This window comes from Hyla sarda, chromosome 5 (assembly GCF_029499605.1).
Source record: "Hyla sarda isolate aHylSar1 chromosome 5, aHylSar1.hap1, whole genome shotgun sequence".
Classification (NCBI taxonomy): Eukaryota; Metazoa; Chordata; class Amphibia; order Anura; family Hylidae; genus Hyla; species Hyla sarda.
Genome location: NC_079193.1, coordinates 241,978,758 through 242,001,156, shown reverse-complemented (window position 1 = coordinate 242,001,156; position 22,399 = coordinate 241,978,758). Strand labels below are relative to the sequence as shown.

General features: G+C 42.0%; 1 protein-coding gene across 4 annotated transcripts in view; it reads right to left on the bottom strand.

Annotated features, from left to right (window-relative positions):
* MBP (myelin basic protein) overlaps positions 1–22,399 on the bottom strand; it is a 164,292-nt gene that overhangs the window by 88,508 nt on the left and 53,385 nt on the right. For 2 of the 4 annotated variants that reach the window (XM_056521403.1, XM_056521404.1), the window contains exon 3: positions 13,100–13,147. The exons of the other annotated variants lie outside the window; for them this stretch is intronic. In XM_056521403.1, the coding sequence (XP_056377378.1) occupies positions 13,100–13,147 (48 nt within the window). The remainder of the gene's footprint in view (positions 1–13,099; positions 13,148–22,399) is intronic. 4 annotated transcript variants of the gene reach the window in all.

Below are 22,399 nucleotides of genomic sequence, written 5' to 3'. Positions count from 1 at the left end.
TAAATGGATATGTCCAAATTGGGCCTAATTAGCCATTTTCCCTACCCAATGTCATGTGACACATTAGTGTTAGGCTGGGTTCACATCATGTTTTTGCCATACTGTTTTCAATCAGTTTTTCTAAAGAAAACCGTATGACAAAAAAAAAAAAAAAAAAAAAAAAAAAAAACGATGGAACAGTATGGGAAAAAGTAAACCTTATGCGTTTTTAAACCGTATGCACTTTTAAACCATATACTGTTTTTAAAAGTGCATACAGTTCCGTCCGTTTTTACTTGTAAAAAAAAAACATACGTTTTTGAAAATGTTGTCCATTTTTAATGGGAGGGGTGTTGGGTGGGGACTTTAGGATGCAAATGTGCATGTGCAAAGTAAAAACCGTATACTGTTTCCCGTATGGAACCGTATACATGTGCGTTTTCCCATTGACGTCCATGTTAAAAAAAACGTACGCGGTTGCAGTACGGTCTTTAAACCGGAGTCAAAACCGTGGTCTCCGGTTAAAAACTTTATTTTTTTATATAAACGGACGGAACTGTATGCACTTTTAAAAACAGTATACAGTATAAAAACGCATACGGTTTACTTTTTCCCATACTGTTCCATCCGTTTTTTCTGCCATACAGCTTTCTTTAGAAAAACTGATTGAAAACAGTATGGCAAAAACGTGGTGTGAACCCAGTGATTGGTATTAGAGAGTGTGAGACCGATAACACTAAATTTAAGACACCTGCTCCCCATTTACACCTGAGACCTTACCTTGTAAGGCTGGGTTCACATCACGTTTTCTCCCATATGGGAGAGCATACGGCAGGGGAGAGCTAAAACCTTGCGCTCCCGTATGCCTTTCTATGCGCTCCTGTATGTAATTCATTTCATGAGCCGGCCGGAGTGAAACGTTCGGCTCATTTTTGCGCAGTATGCGCTTTTTCCCTGGACCCAAAACTGTGGTCAACCACGGTTTTAGGTCCGGTTGTAAAAGCGCATATGGCACAAAAATGAGCCAACCGGACCGCACGTTTCACTCCGGCCGGCTCATTGAAATGAATTACATACGGGAGTGCATAGAAAGGCATACGGGAGCACACGGTTTTAGCTCTCCCCTGCTGTATGTGCTCCCGTATGGGAGAAAACGTGATGTGAACAAAGCCTTGCAAGGTCTCAGGTGTAAATGGGGAGCAGGTGTCTTAAATTTAGTGTTATCGGTCTCACACTCTCTAATACTAATCACTGAAAGTTCTACATAGCACCTCATGGCAAAGAACTCTGAAAACGCTGATATCTGAAAGAAAGAAAGGTTGCTCTACATAAAGATGGGCTCTAGGCTCTAAGACGATTGCCAATGCCCTAAAACTGAGCTGCAGCATGGTGGGCGGTTTCACAGGACAGGTTCCACTCAGAACAAGACTCATCATGGTCGAACAAAGAAGTTGAGGGCCCATGCTCAGCATCATATCCAGAGGTTTTCTTTGCGAAATAGACGTATGAATGCTGCCAGCATTGCTGCAGAGGTTGAAGGGGTGGAAGGTCAGTCTGTCAGTGCTCAGAACATACGCTGCACACTGCATTAAACTGGTCTGCATGGCTGTCTTCCCAGAAGGAAGCCTCTTCTAAAGATAAAGGACAAGAAAGCTTGCAAATAGTTTGCTGAAGACAAGCAGGGTAGGTACATGGATTACTGGAATCCTGTCCTGTGGTCTTATAAGACCAAGATAAACTTATTTGGCTCATATGATGTCAACCACGTCAACCATGTACAAAGACAAGTGTGTCTTGCCTACAGTAAGCATGGCCGTTGGAGTGTCATGGTCATAGTCTGCTGGCACACGGGAGCTATAGCTTATTAAGGGAACCATGAATGCTAACATGTACTGTGACATACTGAAGCAGAGAATGATCCTCTTCTTTCGGAGTCTGGGCTACAGGGCAGTATTCCAACATAAAATGGCATCCTCAATTGGAAGGTGGGGGAGTGCAAGGTCTCTAACATCTACCAGCATTGTGTCATCATGGAGGAGGGCTCCAGTGATAACCTGTGAAGCTCTGTTAAGCTCAATGCCCAAGAGGTTTAAGGCAGTGCTGGAATATGATGGTGGCCATAAAAAATATTGACACTTTGGGCCCGATTAAGACATTTTGACTTAGGGGTGTATTCACTTTTGTTGCCAAGGTTTTGCCATTAATGGCTGTTTGCTGAGTTATATATATCTAATATGCGCATATAATAATGTGCAAGCAGATAGAGGCTTTAGAAAATACACTCTTGCTGAAGTCACAAGAAGAGTAATTGTTTATTCAAAACAATACAGTAATAATTACCAGGTGACAACTTGTATGTTCTAATTCTTGCTAAATTATTATTTTAAAAAGTGCTTATTAAATGAATTTGTAATTTCGCATAAACAATGCAAAGCTGCTGAAAACCGTAAAGCCTGCATGGAAGAATAATTTATCCTAGAAGAGGTTTAAAAGCAATGGAAATAAAGAGATTTCCAGTATTAGGGTATGTTCACAGGGTGGGTTACCTGCGTGTTTCAAGCAGGAGGCTTGAGCAGCAGCTAAAGATAACCCCTTAAACCCCTTTTGGAAATTGACCACTGTCAGATGACACTGACTTTTCATTCCGATTCCGAGACGAGTTTTTTCGTGACATGTTCTACTTAGTTAGTGGTAAATTTTCGTCAATACTTTTGATGAAAAAATTGAATTTTTTTTTATTTCACTTTGAAACTCTGTGCTTATAAGGAAAATGGACATTCCAAAAAAATTATATATTGATTCACATACACAATGGCCCTGATTTATCAATCTGTCTGAGACAGAAACTGGAGTGGTTTTCCCAAGCAACCAATCACAGCTCATGTTTTATATCTTATGGAGCTCTGGTAAAATGAAAGCTTAACAGTGAGTGGTTGCTTGGGAAAATCACTCCAGTTTCTGTCTCAGTCAGATTCATAAATCAGGGCCAATATGTCTACTTTATGTTGGCATCATAAAGTTGACATGTTTTTACATTTGGAAGACATCAGAGGGCTTCAAAGTATAGCAGCAATTTTCCAATTTTTGATATTATCAAAATCAGAATTTTTCAGGGACCAGTACAGTTTTGAAGTGGATTTGAGGGGCCTTCATATTAGAAATATCCCATAAATGACCCCATTTTAATAACTGAACCCCTCAAAGTATTCAAAATGACATTCAGTAAGTGTGTTAACCCTTTAGGTGTTTCACAGGAATAGCAGCAAAGTGAAGGAGAAAATTCTAAATCTTCATTTTTTACACTCTCATGTTCTTGTAGACCCAGTTTATGAATTTTTACAAGGGGTAAAAGGAGAGAAATCACCCTAAAATTTGTATCCCAATTTCTCTTGAATAAGGAAATATCTCATATGTGTATGTCAAGTGCTCTGTGGGTGCACTAGAGGGCTCAGAAGGGAAGGAGCTACAATAAGATTTAGGAGAGTGAGTTTTTCTGAAATGGTTTTTGGGGGACATGTCACATTTATGTCGCACCTATGGTGCCAGAACAGCAAAATAAAAAATAAAAACCCACATGGTAATATTTTGAAAACTACACCCCTCAAGGAATGTAACAAGAGGACTAGTGAGCCTTAACACCCCACAGGTGTTTGATGACTTTTCGTAAAATTTGGATGTGTAAATGAATTTTTATTTCTTTTTCACTAAAATGCATTTTTTCCCCAAATTCCCCAAATCCCCAAACATTTTTACAAGGGGTAATAGGAGAAAGTGTCCCCCAAAATGTGTAACCCCATCTCTTCTGAGTATGGAAATACCTCATGTGTGGACATAACGTGCACTGCGGGTGCACTACACTGCTCAGAAGAGAAGGAGTCACATTTGGCTTTTGGAAAGCAAAATTTGCTGAAATGGTTTTTGGGGGGCATGTCGCATTTAGGAAGCCCCTATGGTGCCAAAACAGCAACAAAAAAACAAACACATGGCTTACTATTTTGGAAACTACAGCCCTCAAGGAACGTAACAAGGGGTCCAGTGAGCCTTAACACCCCACAGGTGTTTAACAACTTTTCATTAAAGTCGGATGTGTAAATGAAAAAAAAAATGTTTTCACTAAAATGCTGGTTTTTACAAGGGGTAATAGGAGAAATTGCACCAAAAATTTCTAACCCCATTTCTTCTGAGTATGGAAATACCCCAGGTGTGGACATCAGGTGTTCTGCTGGTGCACTACAATGCTCAGAAGAGAAGGAGCACCACTGAGCTTTTAGAGAGAGAATTTGGTTGGAATTGAAGTTGGGGGGCCTTGAGCATTTACAAAGCCCCCTGTGGTGCCAGAATAGTGGACCCCCCCCCCCCCACATTTGACCCACTACACTCCTCAGGGAATTTAATAAGGGGTGCAGGGAGCATTTACACACCACTGGCGTTTGACAGATCTTTGGAACAATGGGCTGTGCAAATGAAAAATGTAATTTTTCATTTTCACGGACCACTGTTCAAAAAATCTGTCAGACACCTGTGGGGTGTAAATGCTCACTGCACCCCTTATTACATTACTTGAGGGGTGTAGTTTCTAAAATGAGGTCACATGTGGGGGGGGGGGGGGTCCATTGTTCTGGCACCATGGGGGCTTTGAAAACACATGTGGCCTTCAATTCCAGACAAATTTTCTCTCCAAAAGCCCAATGGTGCTCCTTCTCTTCTGAGCATTGTAGTTTGCCCGCAGAGTACTGTACATCCACATATGGGGGTATGTTCTTACTCAGGAGAAATGGGGTTACAAATTTTGGGGGGCTTTTTTCCTATTTTCCCATGTGAAAATGAAAAATTTAGAGTAACACCAGCATTTTAAAGTACAACGATAGGTATAGCGCCTTACACGGTCGTCACAAGTTAAGTGGCTCAAGACAAGCCATTAGTTCTGAGGAACATGCGAGGAACAAAACACAGACATGACATCTGTTGCAATTAGAACTTTGAGCATCATAAAACATATCAATATAACAACAAGTAGAAGCTCAGTAGAATTATTCCTAGGGGAATTAATCACGAGCAGGAAATAGCAGAGATGATGAGTTATCCGTGAACAGTCAGCTGGCCGTGCATAGCGGGGTATCGAGTGAGTTCACGAATGACCTCTAGAAGCACTATTGGCGGGTATACAGGAATGCTAGGTGAAAGAAAACAGAAACTAGAAAGGAGCATATGAGGAGGAGAGGGGGAAGAGAGAGAGAGAGAGAGAGAGAGAGAGAGAGAGGAAAAGAGGGGGGGAGGAGGAATAGACGGGGGAAGATCAAGACAAAAGGAAGGTAAAAGAGAGACATAGAAAGGATAGAAAAGCAGGGATATAAGAATAGTCTGGAGATGAACCGGGGAACCCCCAAGCACCGCTGCAGCATCACCAGTAATGAGTAAGCGGGTAGAGATTTATGGGCGGCTATTTATACGAGTCATCTCAAACAGACAAATGAAGGGTTCTAAAGTCCTCAGAAGACATGAACTCCGTCCATGGTCTCCAAATGTCATAGAATCTGTCTAAGTGATTTTTGGAGTCAGCTAAGAGCTCCTCCATCCTGTGTACGATTTCCACAACCGAGGAATGACCACCCTAGCCGCCAGTATGAGATGTAGAATCAGTTTTATGGAGGAGCCGGGTAGGGAATCCGGAGGAATGGAAAGGAAGATCAGCTTGGGCGTTTTGGGGACCGGATGTGAAAGTAATTTGGACAGTATATCTAGAACCTGTGACCAGAAGAGGGTCAGGGCCGGACAGTCAAGCCAGACATGTGTCATAGGGCCACCAGGGTTCCCACAGCGCCAGCAAGTGTCTGGGACATTCGAATATATACACGCGAGGAGGGAGGGTACTCGGTACCATCAAGTGAGAATCTTGTAGCTCATCTTGTGCGCCTTGCACGACGTGGAGGACCTGTGGCACCGTGAGAACGCTGTTTTCCACTCTCTCTCTGATATGGGAAACCCTAGTTCCCTCTCCCATGCAGAGCAGAAAGTCATCGGGTCGCTCGTGAAGGACTCTAGCAGAAGGGCATAGGTAGTGCTGACAGGCTTGCATGTTGCAACCGTGGAAATGCAGAGACGCTCAAATGCAGTGAGATTTCTATGTAACATCAGCTGGTCCTTCTGGGCGGTAGGTGCATAGGTGTGGGATGGGTGTCTCGGAGAAGGTCAGAGATGGGTTTAATACCCGTCGGGGTTAAAACGTCCCGTAGCGAGCATCTCTTCTAAGGGATAAGAACATACAGGAATTGTGAGCAGTGACGTCTTTCTAGAGAACGTGGCACTCGGTAGCCAGAGTAATGACTTAAGGTCAATCTTTAAGGCTCTACTCTCAAACGCCACCCATTGCTTCTCTAACCTATTATGGTAGGTGTCTAGTACCCTAGTTAGAATCGTAGCCAAATAGTATGCGATAAAATCAGGCAGCGCCAATCCACATTTATTTTTTGTGGATATGTCAGAACCGCTGTAAAATCAGCCACCCCTGTGCAAATCACCAATTTAGGCCTCAAATGTACATGGCGCTCTCTTCTGAGCCTTGTAGCGCGCCCGCAGAGCATTTTACGTCCACATATGGTGTATTTCAGTACTGAGGAGAAATTGCATTACAAATTTTGGGGGCAGTTTTTTCCTTGTGAAAATAAAAAGTATCGGGCAACACCAGCATGTTAGTGTACATTCTTTTACACTAACAGGTTGGTGTAGACCCCAACTTTTCCTTTTTTTTATAAGGGGTAAAAGGAGAAAAAGCCCCCCAAAATTTGTAACGTGTCTACGCTAGTGATTCCCAAAAAGGGTGCCTCCAGTTTTTGCTAAACTCCCAACATGCCTGGACAGTCAGTGGCTGTCCAGAAATGCTGGGAGTCATTGTTTTGCAACAGCAGGAGACTCCATTTTGGAAACGATAAATTTTTAATTTTTATTAGGGGGTGTATATGTAGTGTTTTACCCTTTATTATGTGTTAGTGTAGTGTAGTGTTTTTAGAGTACTTTCGCACTGGCGGGGGTTTGCAGTGAGTTTCCCGCTAGGAGTTTGCGCTGCGGCAGAAAATTTGCCATAGCTTAAACTTGAAGCAGGAAACTAACTGTAACCCCCCCCCCCCCCCCGTGTGAATGTACCCTGTACATTCACATGGGGGGGAACCTCCAGCTGTTGCAAAACTACAACTCCCAGCATGCACTGACAGACCGTGCATGCTGGGAGTTGTACTTTTGCAACAGCTGGAGGCACATTGTTTGGAAAACCTTCAGTTAGGTTCTGTTACCTTACTCAGTATGTTCCAACCAGTGTGCCTCCAGCTGTTGCAAAACTACAGCTCCCAGCTTGTACTGATCGCCGAAGGACATGCTGGGAGATGTAGTTTTACAACAGCTGGAGGTACGCAACTAAAACTTCCAGCATGGTGAGACAGTCTTTTGCTGTTCGTGCATGCTGGAAGTTGTAGTTTTGCAAGATTTAGAAGGCCATGGTTTAGAAACCACCGCAGTGATCTCCAAACTGTGGCCCTCCAGATGTTGCAAAACTACAAATCCCAGCATGCCCAGAAAGCAAACTGCTGTGTGGGCATGATGGGAGTTGTAGTTTTTCTAGATCTAGAGGGCCACAGTTTAGAAACCACTGCACAGTGATCTTCAAACTGTACCCCTCTAAATCTTGCAAAACTACAATTCCCAGCATGCCCAAACGGCTGTCTGGGCATGCTGGGAGTTGTAGTTTTGCAACATCTGGAGGGCTACAGTTTAGAGACCACTGTATAGTGGTCTCCACACTGTAGCCCTCCAGATGTTGCTAGACAGCTACTCACCGGCTACCGTAGTCTGTACCAGGGAGCCGCACGTCATTGCGGCCTGCCGGCCTACTTCCTACTGTATATACAGCACATGTTATATCTAACATGGTACATTTTTAAGTGAATGTAATATTTCTATTTCTATGGTAATGGTAGACATAAAAACAAACTTCTTTTTCCTATCTCTTATGTGAGGTATGATACATGTTTAATGTCTCAAAATGGCATCTAACCAATGCTCAAAAGAGACTAACCAATGCCCAAACATTTCAAGAGGAGGGCTTGTCTTAAATGCAATGTAATGTATTTTTATAGACCTTTCCGAGAGGGGAGGGGCTTGTATGTCACATACTGTAGACAAAGAAATGTGTAACAGTAGAAGAATTTGTGAATGGTTTTAGTAAATGCTGAAGACATAATTTCATGGGTTTCATATTTTGCAGTAAATTTACTTAGTAAATGCAGGAGTTGCCGGATTAGTGGAAATTCTGCTGTATGCAATGTTTTAGTTGAATTAGGAATAACAGCATATAATCTCTCAGCAAGGCTGTTTAAAAAGGCTATTGATAAGCTTCTGTGTCTCTGAGTATGTTTCCAAATATATTTGTGTCACTACTGTTTTTGTTTGGTTGTAATTCTGGATCTCCAAAGATAAAATTCAGTGTTTGTGTTTAAACAGTAGGACTTTAGCTTTTGTTGGTTTGTGTTGGGTTTTGACTGCTATATATTAATCCTGATCCTGTGTCTTGATATACAGTGACCCCCCGACCTACGATGGCCCTGACATATGATCAAATCGACATACGATGGCCTCTCAGAGGCCATCGCATGTCGATGTCAGCATCGACATACGATGCTTTTTTATGTCGGGGCCATCGCATTAAGTGCTATCCGGCAGGGCAAAATGCTTAAGCTGCTGCCGGATAGCAGCTTAATGTTCCCCGTGTGGTGCGGTAAGTATTACTTACCCCTCCACGATGCTCCGGGGCGCCCTCCAGGTCCAGCGCTGGTCTTCCGGTGTCTTCTCGGCCCTCTCCGGTGACGTCAATACGCTGCTGCGCACGTCATGCAATAGGAATGGTGTACGCAGCGGCGTAATGACGTCGCTACGCAGGCCCAGTAAGGCCTTGCGGAAGACAGCGGAGGACCCGAGAAGACAGCGGAGGACCGGAGAAGACCAGGAGAGCCCAGCAGAGGACCGGAGATGACCAGGAGAGCCCAGCGGAGGCCCGGGGTCACCATCGGGAGCGGCGGAGACACCATCGCAAGCAGCGGGGACAGGTGAGTACAGCTTCCTATACTTTACATTGCACGAATCACTCAACATACGATGGATTCGACAAACGATGGCTCGTTTGGAACGAATTACCATCGTATGTTGAGGGACCACTGTACAGTCATGGCCATAAATGTTGGCACCCCAGAAATCTTTCAAGAAAATGAAGAATTTCTCACAGAAAAGGATGCAGTAACACATGTTTTGCTATACACATGTTTATTCCCTTTGTGTGTATCTGAACTAAACCAAAGAAGGGAGGGGAAAAAAGCAAATTGGACATAATTTCACATCAAACTCCAAAAATGGGCTGGACAAAAGTATTGGCACCCTTAACTTAATATTTGGTTGCACATCCTATGGAAAAAATAACTGAAGTCAGTCACTTCCTATAACCATCAATAAGCTTCTTACACCTCTCAGCCGGAATGTTGGACCACTCTTCCTTTGCATACTGCTCCAGGTCTCTCTTTTTGGAAGGGCGCCTTTTCCCAACAGCAATTTTAAGATCTCTCCACAGGTGTTCAATGGGATTTAGATCTGGACTCATTGCTGGCCACTTGAGAACTCTCCAGTGCTTTGTTGCAATCCATTTCTGGGTGCTTTTTGACATATGTTTGGGGTCATTGTCCTGCCGGAAGACCCAGACCTCAAAAGCAAACCCAGCTTCCTGACACTGGGCTGTACAGTGTAACCCAAAATCCGTTGGTAATCCTCAGATTTCATGATGCCTTGCACACATTCAAAGCACCCAGTGCCAGAGGCAGCAAAACAGCCCCAAAACATCACCTCCACCATATTTCATTGTAGCTACTGTGTTCTTTTCTTTGTAGTCCTCATTCAGTTTTCGGTAAACAGTAGAATGATGTGCTTTACCAAAAAGCTCTATCTTGGTCTCATCTGTCCACAAGACATTTTCCCAGAAGGATTTTGGCTTAATCAAGTTCATTTTGGCAAAATGTAGTCTTGCTTTTTTATGTCTCTGTGTCAGCAGTGGGGTCCTCCTGGGTCTCCTGCCATAGCGTTTCATTTCTTTTAAATGTCGATGGATAGTTCACGCTGACACTAATGCTCCCTGAGCCTGCAGGACAGCTTGAATATCTTTGGAACTTGTTTGAGGCTGCTTATCCACCATCTGGATTATCCAGCATTGACACCTTTCATGAATTTTTATCTTCCGTCCATGCCCAGCAAGATTAGCTACAGTGCCATGGGTTGCAAACTTCTTGATAATGTTGCACACTGTGGACAATGGCAAATCTAGAGCTCTGGAGATGGACTTGTAACCCTGAGATTGTTGAAATGTTTCCACAATTTTGGTTCTCAAGTCCTCAGACTGTTCTCTTCTCCTCTTTCTGTTGTCCATGCTTAGTGTGGCACACACAGATACACAATGCAAAGACTAAGTGAACTTCTCTCCATTTTATCTGTTTTTAGGTGTGATTTTTATATTGCCCACACCTGTTACTTGTCCCAGGTGAGTTTAAAGGAGCATCACATGATTGAAACAATCTTATTTTTCCACAATTATGAAAGGGTGACAATAATTTTGTCCAGTCCATTTCTGGAGTTTGGTGTGACATTATGTCCAATTTGCTTTTTTTCCTCCCTTTTTTTGGTTTATAAGCACAAAGGGAATAAACATGTGTATAGCAAAACATGTGTTACTGCAATCCTTTTCTGTGAGAAATACTTCATTTTCTTGAATGATTTCAGGGGTGTCAACATATACGGCCATGACTGTATCTGTTTATTATTTTGTAGTTTTCTCTATCTGTATTTCATTGTATGTCACTGATCATTCTTTGGCTGGTCATTGTTTTTAACCCTTGCTTCTCCTTGCTTTTGATGTGTTCCTAATATGTACTGGTCTGTTCTGTTTGGTTTGACACTCTTGTATTGTAGTTCAGGAATGGACTGGTGCCCAGTTGTCATGCAACCTGTGGTTTTATTGATTTTGTAGTGAGACTCTGTAAAAGAAACTGTATCTTATTTTGTTGTAGTCACCCTGTAGATTCCATTCACTGGCTAGTAGCAGCTTGGTGGTTAACCCTTTCCTTTATCTGAGCTCTTTAAAGAATTCCAGCACACCCCTCCCTGTCTGAAAAATCCTACACAAGATGCAAGAAACTAACCGTGAATCCAAATACATTGGTCCCCCGACCTGTTATGGTCCCGACATATGATAATTTCAACATACGATGGCCTCTCAGAGGCAATCGCATGTTGAAGGCAGCATCAACATATCATGCTTTTGTATGTCAGGGCCATCGCATAAACGGCTATCCGGCAGCACAGACTGCTTCAGCTGCCGCCGAATAGCCGTTTAAGGTGCCCGTGTGGTCCGGTGATGGCCACTCCCCTTTCCCCGACGTTCCGGACCGTCCTCTTTGGGCTCCGCTGCATCGCCGTCGCTCTCCTTCGTCGCCGCGCACGCTGTCCTGTCATCCAATAGGAGCGGCACGTGCAACGACGTGATGACGGCGATGAAGATCGACAATCCTGGCCAGCAGTGACAGTCCAGAGCGGCGAGGACACCCCGGGAACGTGGCGACAGCGATGGAGGGCGACATCCAGGGCAGTGGTGACGGTCCAGAGCGGCGGGGACAGGTGAGTATAACTTCCTATACTTTACATTGCACAGATCCCTCAACATACGATGGTTTCAACTAATGATGGTTCATTTGGAACAAATTACCACCTTATGTTGAGGGACCACTGTATATGACAATGACATAGACTTAAAGGAAAACTGTCACTAAATTTAAGTGTTTTTTTTTTTTTACAGGCGGTGTTAAATCTACCTTCAATCCCCTGGGGGTAATCTTGATATATTTCAAAGAAAAGTATTAGAAGACGTGAAAGCCCTTACATACCCCCAAGATAGCCAAAATCTTACAGTTAAGGAAAAAGAGGCAATAAAATGGTTAAGATCGCAGAAAGGATTAATTATCAAAAAATCAGACAAAGGGGGTAATATTGTTCTAATAAAAGAAAGTTACTATTTGTCTGAGGCCCACAGACAACTGTCGAACACCAAAAATTATGAAATTGTACCAACTAACCCCATTCAGAGGTTGTCGGCATGTCTGCAGACCTTTTTACGTAGGTCTGTGGAGGTGGGGACGATCTCGAATAGCACTGCCACCAAACTGTTTCCCCCAGTACCAGCCCTTCTGTGCTGGTACTTTCTCCCAAAAGTCCACAAAACATTGGAGACCCCACCCGGACGACCAATCGTCTCCGTTGTGGGGTCTCTAATGGAACCCCTTTCGAAATACATCGACTGGGTGCTTCATCCCACTTTTAAAGAAATCCCACATATGGTCAAGGACACCAACCATTTCCTGGAAACCATAAAAGATGTTCAATGGCACCCGGAATTTTTACTGGGTGCCATTGACATCGAAAGTCTGTATACTAACATTGACCAGAGTATAGCAGTTCAGTGTGTCAGGGAATTGTTGGTGTCCTCCAATAAGAGTGAACAGTTTGTTTCCTTTGTGTGTGATGCGCTAAATTTAATTCTTACCAACAATGTGTTCCAGTTTAACAACGTTTGGTACACACAAAAGAGTGGCGTAGCCATGGGCACGCCGGTCACGTGTACCCTGGCTAACATTTATGTTGCTTTTCTTGAAAAAAGATTTATCTTCTCAGAAATTAACCCTTTCAGAAAGTCCCTTGTCAGCTAGGTTAGATTCGTGGACGACGTGCTGGTAACCTGGAAGGGCTCGAGCGCGGAGTTCACGAATTTCATGGCCTGGTTGAATACACATAACAATATGGGGTTACAATTTACCAGCAAAATCAGTGACGAGAAAATAGAGTTCTTGGATATCTTGGTAAAAATCAATAACGGAAGATTGTGTACAGAGGGTTACCGCAAACCCACTGCAGGTAACTCTCTGTTACACTATAGCAGCTATCATCCACATCATGTGAAAACTGCCATTCCGTATGGTCAGTTCCTTCGCTTGCGAAGAATTAACGACACACAGGACAGTTTTGATAAACAGGCACAAGAACTCACCTTGCGTCTTCTGGAGAGAGGGTACCCACCCTCGGTCTTGAAAACAGCCTATGATAGGGCAAACAGACAAGAGAGAAGTGTCTTGTTACAGAACAGTGGTACATCTAACAAAAAAAATAGACAGAGGGGAAAAAGTGAAGGTCAGAGATTCTGTTTCACTTTTTCCCATAGTCCCATGGTGGAAAGAATTAAGTAAAGTATCCATAAGAACTGGCATTTTATTCAAGATGACCCTGTGTTATCCCAACACTTTAAAAGTAAACCCCTTATTGCCTATAAGAGAGTTCCTAATTTGGGAGACTTGCTAACCAGCAGTAGATACTCTGCGAAAGAAAATACGAGCTGGCTCAGCAATTCTACGGTCAATGGTAATTTCCGATGCGGTAGTTGCAAATGGTGTCCCCAAATGAAAACAGGAAAAACCTGTGGCATAGGTGGTGTAGATTAGAGTAAAAGAGTTCATCAACTGCAAAATGAGTTTTATCGTCTACTGTATGTTTTGTGACTGTGGGCATTTTTACATAGGCAGCACTACTAGGGCACTGCATATTAGATTTAGAGAACACCTTTATTCCGTTTGTTCCGGAAAAGGTTGCCCTGGAGTGCTAGACCATCTAAAAACTGCCCACAACAATGATCCTGCAGCCCTTAGGTTTTTTGGAATTAAGAGAATTCTACCCAGAGAGGGCTGTGACAGAAAGAAAATGTTGCGGGCAGAGGCGGAGTTTATCTTACGGACGGATGCCAAAGGACAGCTTGGGCTGAACGATAAGCTGGACTTTAGTGTTTTTCTATGAAGATAGTGCTGACGTGTTTCCATTTTTTCTATATGAATATTTTTCTATGCATAGAGTGTTGTTTTTAACTTGATTTTTTGATTTTAGATGTCTCTTACATGTGTGTAACCGCCCATCTGATGATGGCCTTGTAGGTCGGTATTTAACCTGCAAGCCGCCTTCAGAGGGCGGAGTCTGATAAAAAGCGGGCCGAGTCCCGTGAAACAGCTGTAACTACACATGTGTGTGCCCTGGCGTTCCTGCCGGTATCCTGCTGTCTTGTGTTCATGTCCACGGTTCTTTTGTAATAAAGCACCGGTGCACTACTGACGGGTGAGTGCGGTTTTCTTCTACTGCTTTGATTATACAGCGACTTGTGCCTTTCTTTATCTGCACCCCGTTTTGCACCTTCAGTGATCTCACTGCACTCCTACGTACGGATCCAATCATACCACTGCATACCCTTTGCTCGCCAGTGCTGTGCCGGACTTTCATTTATGTATCTACATGCTTTGAAGATTTGTAAATTACTTCTATTAAAAAATATTAATCCTTTCAGTACTTATGAGCTGCTGAAGTTGAGTTGTTATTTTCTGTCTAAGTGCTCTCTGATTACACATATCTCGGGAACCGCGCAGTTTAGAAGCAAATCCCCATAGCAAACCTCTTCTACTCTACTCTGTGCAGTTCCCGAGACAAGCAGAGATGTCAGCAGAGAGTACTGTTGCCAGACAGAAAACAACAACTCAACTTCAGCAGCTGATATTTATTGAAAGGATTAAGATTTTTTAATAGAAGTAATTTACAAATCTGTTTAACTTTCTGGAGCCAGTTGATATATATAAAAAAAGTTTTTTCCTGGAATACCCCTTTAAAGTAGACCACAGTACAGTGAAAGGTGGCATCAGTAGAGAGATCAATAAAGGGATATGTCGGCACTTCTGTGGAATCTGCGTTGGTGCACGAGGAGGGGGAAAACCACAGGTAGACAAAAGATGATACCCAGCACTCACCAGTAATGCACAGTGATGATTTATTATGCCATAGTGTAGTACAAGGACGCGCTTCGGTGTGGGAGGCTTCCTCAGCTGTCTGCCAGGCAGACAGCTGAGGAAGGCTCCCATGCCGAAACATGTCCTTGTACTACACTATGGCATAATAAATATTCACAATGCATTACTGGTGAGTGGTGGGTATCATCTTTCTTCTATCAGTAGAGAGATAACACTGGATCCACCACCATTCACAGCAGAGATCAGAACCCCCCTCCCTGTAGAATAGAGAATGCTCAGTAATACCTTCAATTAATATAAATGGGGCAGCTTCATTCTATTGTTATCTATGTCCATGAGTCCTGCTGCAAATAATATCTCTAAGTGCTGTTAACCGCTCAGGCACCAGGGCAGCCACCCATAATATGTAAAAAAAAAAAAAGGAAATAAAAAAGTCAGAAAAAATAATAATAATTAGAATGTACATGGGCTATTGTGTAGAACCAAGAATAAACTGGGTGCAAATCTGCATGCTACTGTGTATTCTACTTTTGTTTCTGAACCTCCTCCTCTTTTAACGTATCGGAATTGCAGTTTACAACTATCTTCTTTTCTTCAAGATGATGGAACAAAATTATTAGAAGTTGCTTGGGAAAAATAGAAGAACATTGTATACCAGAGGTATTCCGGTCCCCACTGTGGTCCTTTTCTTCTTGCTCTAATGCTCTGCCCAGTAATGTAAAGGAGAAGCAGACCACAATGGGGGCTAGAAGGTTTCAGAACGGCAGCCATGGGGAATCGGTGGAGGCTAGTATGAGGGCATCTTGGTTTTTGGTGCACCAGAAGGCAAACATAGGCCTTTGAAAGTAGTACAGTGTAAGAAGGGGTCTGTATTCTGCTCAAAGCACCTGCTATACATTATCAGGGAATGTAAATACTCCTATAGCCATTTTAGCATTTATGCTTTTTGTTAGCAATTGAGATAAGTAACCACTTTACAAAATAACAGCGAATTTCATTATAGCTACAGTAGCTCCAAAAACAAAATTTCAGATTACCTACTTATTGTACTTATTAAAGCAATATATAGGGTCAAAAGAAAAATATGATGATTTGCCGTAACAAATGAAGACTATAGAAATGGTTACAGCTACAGATGTACACAACCCTAAATAAGAAAACTAATTCTTAAAAAGTAAATGTCTTCTTGTGTGCCACATTAGAATTGGAGACAAGAAGGCACAAACGGTATACAACAACGTAAAAAGCATGGTTTTGTGCTCAAGAATCTGACATAGCATTGTAAAGCCTTTAAGACTGATAAGATGTAGGTGGGCATGTAATCACGAAAGAGTGCTGGTTTAATCCTGTTCCTACAGCTCCTTCATATAATGGCTGGCATTGTGTAAGCCTCTGCTCAAAGGATTGCAAGAACAGCAGTCTTGTCACTACCAGGACACTAGAATAAAGCAGAAAAAACTAGCCTTCTTCACATTTAGCATCTGATAAGTTAACATGTTTGGTCTTTGCTTTGCTACATTGGTTTTGCTGCATTAACTGTCCCTGTTATCTATACTCCAGAGAATGGTATTTTGTCAATCGAAAGTCTTGGAAATACATTCAAAGACAAAATCATTGTGAGTAGCAAAGGCACTAAAATACTAAGATTCTCTGTTGTCTGAAGCAGTCAGAGCTCAGCTTTCATTTCTTATGTTGTTCTGCTAAAATGAAAGCTGAGCTCTGGGAATCTTATTATAAAACAGCTTAATAAATCCTGACGAAGCTCCCATAGTGAAACATCGTTCATGTGTCTGGCTCCACCAGGTAGTTAGTATTTGTTGCTGTGGTGTTGTTGCTATTCTGATGCTTGCTGCCGTTTTGCACATTATGGTGGAGATTTATCAAAACCTGTCCAGAGGAAAAGTGTCCCAGTTGCCCAGATCACTTCTTTCATTTTAAACAAGGCATCTGCAAAATGAAAGAAGCAATCTGATTGGTTGCTGTGGGGTGTTAAGTCTCACTGAACCCCTTGTTACGTGCCTTGAGGGGTGTAGTTTCCAAAATAGTATGCCATGTGTTTTTGTTTTTTTTGCTGTTCTGGCACCATAGGGGCTTCCTAAATGCAACATCCCCCCCCCCCCCCCAAAAAAAAAACACTTCAGCAAAATTCACTCTCCAAAATCCCATTGTCCTCCTTCCGTCCTGAGCCCTTTACTGCGCCCGCCCAACACTTCACATACACATATGAGGTTGCAAATTGGGTTACACATTTTGGGGGGCTTTTTCTCCTAGAAATTCAAAAATTGGGTCTACAAGAACATGCGAGTGTAAAAAATGAAGATTTTGAATTTTCTCCCTCATTTTGCTGCTATTCCTGTGAAACCCCTAAAGGGTTAACAAACTTTCTGAATGTCATTTTGAATACTTTGAGGGGTGCAATTTTTATAATGGGTTCATTTATGGGGTATTTCTAATAAGAAGGCCCCTCAAATCCCCTCTAAAACTGAACTGGTCCCTGAAAAATTTAGATTTTGAAAATTTTGTGAAAAATTGCTGCTGAACTTTGAAGCCCTCTGATGTCTTCCAAAAGTAAAAACATGTCAACTTATGATGCAAACATAAAGTAGACATATTGTATATGTGAATCAATATATCATTTATTTGGAATGTCTATTTTCCTTACAAGCAGAGAGCTTCAAAGTTAGAAAAATGCAAAATTTTCAATTTTTTCATCAAATTTTAGAATTTTTTACCAAGAAAGTATCGACGAAAATTTACCACTAACATAAAGTAAAATATGCCATGAAAAAACAATCTCAGAATGAAAAGTAAAAGCATCCCAGAATTATTAATGCTTAAAGTGACAGTGGTAAGATGTGCAAAATACGCTCTGGTCCTTAAGGTGAAAACGTGCTTGGTCCTTAAGGGGTTAAAATATAATGTTAATGAAACCACATGGGGAATAGACGTTAAAACTTTTTTTTTTTTAATTAAAAATACCAAAGTTCACAATTGCAAATTTTTGGTCACTTCATATACCAGAAAAAAATGAATAAAAAGTAATCAAAAAGACCCATCAAAAACAAAAATGGAACCAATAAAAACTATATATGATAGCGCAAACAATAATCCGCATACAGCTATGTATATATAGAAATAAAAGAGTGACAGGAGGACATTTTAATCATGCTCATTTTCTTACAAAAAGTTATAATTTTTTAAAAGTAGTAAAATAAAACAAAATCTATATAAATTGGGTATAATTTTTCCAAAGTCACTTCACTGTGAACATTTGCGATTCCCTTTATTACACTATAGGAGGGGACTACTTCACCATTATATCTAACAGAATTTTTTCATGAATACATGTACTACTAGGTGGCTAGATGACATTCACCCGTGTATTACAGATAAATGAGGTCCTCTGTTATGTCATTTTCTTTGAACTTCTGCATGTGTAGGTCACGCTACCTAGAGAACATAACCTTATTAAATGTCATTTAGGAATTTTTCTCAAGCTCAGAAGCAGCCTCCTGTCTTCCTCTCACAGAGAAAATGGCCATCATAAGTACTGAGAAAATATTCAGACTCAAAAGGATTATTAGCAGCAAAAAAGGCAACAGAACATTGCTGCAATTTGTGGATTTGTTGTCATGGTGCCTAAAAACCTACTGCTTGCATCTAGTCTTTTTGGCCCTTTTTAGCACAGTCAATTGTAATGCCATCCCCGGGCATTACAGGGTTACTCCACTGGGATTTTTTTTTTTTTTTTTAAATCAACTAGTGCCAGAAAGTTAAACAGATTTGTAAATGACTTCTATTTAAAAATCTTAATCCTTCCAGTACTTATCATCTTCTATATGCTCCACAGGAAGTGCTTTTCTTTTTGAATTTCCTTTTTGTCTGACCACAGTGCTCTCTGCTGACACCGCTGTCCATTTTAGGAACTGTCCAGAGTAGGAGCAAATACCCATAGCAAACTTCTTCTGCTCTGGAAAGTTCCTGACATGGACAGAGGTGTCAGCAGAGAGCACAGTGGTCAGACAGAAAGGAAATTCAAAAAGAAAAGAACTTCCTGTGGAGTAGGGCTGCACGATATATATCGCAAAAGCAATCAAATCGCAATTTTAGCTTTTTGCGATATAGCGATACCGCATCCCGGGAAAACATGCGATTATCTGCTCTGGCTGGCTCCCGGGGCCGGCCAGAGCAGGTAAAAAATAATTTAAATACTAAAAGTCAGTGTTTCCCAACCAGGGGGACTCCAGTTGTTGCAAAACTACAACTCTTAGCATGCCCGGACCGGAAAAGGCTGTCCGGGCATGCTGGGAGTAGTAGTTTCAAAACAGCTGGAGGTGCCCTGGTAGAAAAACACCGAGCTAAGGGCGCAGGGAGAAAAATAAAAAAAACTTCTGCTCACCTAGTTCCGGTCCCTGCAGATTCGTCTCCATGCACTCCGGAGTTTCCACTCTTCTTAGAACAGGCAGTAGGACCTTTCCCTTTTCAGCCAATCACTGGCCGCAGTGGTGTCACGTGTCAAGCCAGTGATTGGCTGATGGGGAAAGGTCTTGTACTGCAGCAATACACGTGGACTGGGGACGTGACGTCACGCCCCTCCCCCTCCATTCATGTCTATGGGAGGGGGCGTGGCGTGACGGCACGTCCCCAGTCCCGGAAACCCGAAGGTTTCCGAAACTAGAGACGCAGTCCCCGCATAGAATGTGGGCGCTGCAGGGAGATCACGGGGGGTCCCAGCAGCAGGCCTTTGGATAGGGGATAAAGTGTTTTTGCCCGGAATACCCCTTTAATAAACAAGATCTAATATAGAAAGGGCAAAGAAAGTGACGAGAAGAAGATTATGGGTGGAAAAACTCATAAAGTCTTCTAGGTTTATTAAAGAGCTTACTAACAAAAAAATAATAAACAAATAGAATCCCTGATCCCTGTTGTCCCATGTGTTTTGGAGCTCAGCATTAGAGTCCGCTACAATTTCAGGAGGAAAACAAACCCATATTTATACTCAATGTAACAGTATTGATTTTTACATAAGGCTGCAGCTTACTTTTATTTTTCTATTTCCTGTGCGCAGGTAAAGAAATTGAATTCTAAAATAATCCTTTACTCTCTACATTCTACAAGATATAATCAAGGTTATTAAACAACCAGCACAAACACACACACACACACACATATATATAAAATAAATAACTTTAAAAGGGAAATATCTTTAATACCATCAAATTGCAGTTAATGAACTCCCTCTAATGCAGTCCGTTATTAGTGAAGTGACATAATTGTAAAGACAGCTGCTGAAAACAAGAAGGGTTATATGCGTTATACGCCGCCAAGGAATATATGTGGCCGGAATATGTTTCTCCAGCTGCACATTGGAGGTGGCAGAACCTCAGGTATTAGCAGTCAGGAACAGCCATCTCCTTAATTCAGGCTTTTACAACCACACTCCAAGATAACAATTTGTATAGAAAAAAAACAACAAAAAACGGGATGTGAAATCACAAGTGAATTCAGCAAATTGACTGTTATCTGCTTCTTGCTGCTTAAAATTAGTGATAAAAGCCGAACATTCTCTCTAGCAGATGACAGAACACAATATGGGAGAACACAGATGACATTTCCAAAACTTTATGTGCTGAGCAGTAGCACTGTGTGGCATTTGCATTCACTGTAACCACAGAAAAGAGAACAGCGTGTGCCCATAGGGCAAGAGGTCTACTGACAGGGAAGATGGTGATGTAAAGCAACGCTTGGAATGTCTGGCGCATATAAAGGCCTAAGTCTTGGAATCCTGTCTATACTAGTTAGATTAAAAGGTTTTTTTGGAGACTTTTAGAAAGCAGAGTGGAAATAAAGGCCTGTTCCAGTCAGTACTCAATCTTCTATTTTTTTTTTTCTAACTGTATAAAATAATCGTGTAAAGATTATCTTACAATTTTCACTTCGGAACATGTCCACTTTAAAAAATGTATTCATCTTAAAGACGCATAAGATGGTTTGATATTTTGGCCCAATGAGAAGACTGAGCCACAATTTTTGTTTGTTACATTCCCTTTAATTAACATTTTCAGCAAAGTAATGTCCTTTAAGCCTATACATAGTTGACAATATGCAATTTAAAAGGGGTATTCCAATTAAGGACAGTTAGGACATATCCACAGAATATGTTATAAATGTCATATCCCCATAAATGAGTGGCCAGCGTAATCCCCATAAATGGGTGGCTAGGGTAAATCTAGCTAGTCATATGACCTACCAATACTATGATCTCTTGCAGGTTATTTGGGGAAGTTCCAAATTCATAACTCTTGAGAAGCAAAAACCATTTAGAGACACTTTTGTGCATTTGGCATAAGTGAAAGCCTGTTAAGGCTGTGTTTGTGGGAGGGGAATGTGATTATATAACGCCCTCCTGCATCCTGGCAGGGCGTGTTGTGCGTTTGGCGGCCGCATTTTGGATCTCCTGCCAAATTTTTCAAGCTCCAGAGGCCGCTTACCTTCTCAGAGCCGCATTGTTCATAGCATCGCTGAGGATGTGCGGTCTGCTGTCTCCTGCAACTTTGTGGCTGCCTCTTGGCGGGTTGCTTGGCTGCCTGGCACGAGCAGTGGCAAGGTCCCCAATAAATTTAAGCTATAGGGGGTGGTGATGCAGCACCTGTAGGTGGGCATATTGCACAATAGGTCCAGAGAGGTTACTTTGTGGGAAGCCGGGCCTTGCTGCCGAAGGGCTCTGCATGTCGCGTAGCAAGACTCAAGAGGAAGTCGGACGCAGGTGGGGAGGTTTCAGTGTATGTGCAGCCGCAGCTGGTTCAGCTTGCTGCCCAGACACAGTGTCGGTCATGCAGCGTGGCATATCGCTGTTGGCTGGTGCTGGTCATTTCAGGTGACGGGTTGTTTTTTACAAGTTTCGTTTTATGGCTAGTTCTATAGTTTTATTCCTCGGGGAGTTTTCAAGACAAAAGGAAAACGTCTTTCAAGGCTTTTTTTTTGTCTAGGCTTAGAGTATAAAAGTTCCAGCCTTAGTTTTTTGTTGGCTCTCTATCTGCTTTTCATAATCAATGTTTAGCATATGATCTTTGTCTTAATCTCTCTTCTAATTCATCTGCTTGTTGGTGATAGGATTCTTCTTTTGTATTATTGCGTTTTAATCTGATGAACTGCCCGTAGGGTATTTCTTTTTTAACTGTAAATTGATGGGAGCTGTCATAATGGAGTAAAGTGTTTCGTACAACTTCTTTTCTGTAACCTTCGGTGATTAAACTGTTATTACTGACTAGGAGTTTAACATCTAGAAATTCTAGGGGGTCTCCCCCATATTGATGTGTAAAGGCCATATTCACGTTATAGCTACTGTTTAAGCAGGAATATATTGCTTGTGAAGTATATGGCAGTGCTCTGACTGAAGGTGAAGTACATAAACAGCGTAACTTAAGGAGAAGGTAGTCGGCCACTCACCATGAAACGTCTTTAATCTTCTTAATTGTGCAAAATACTCACACTACATGAATCGGAGAGGG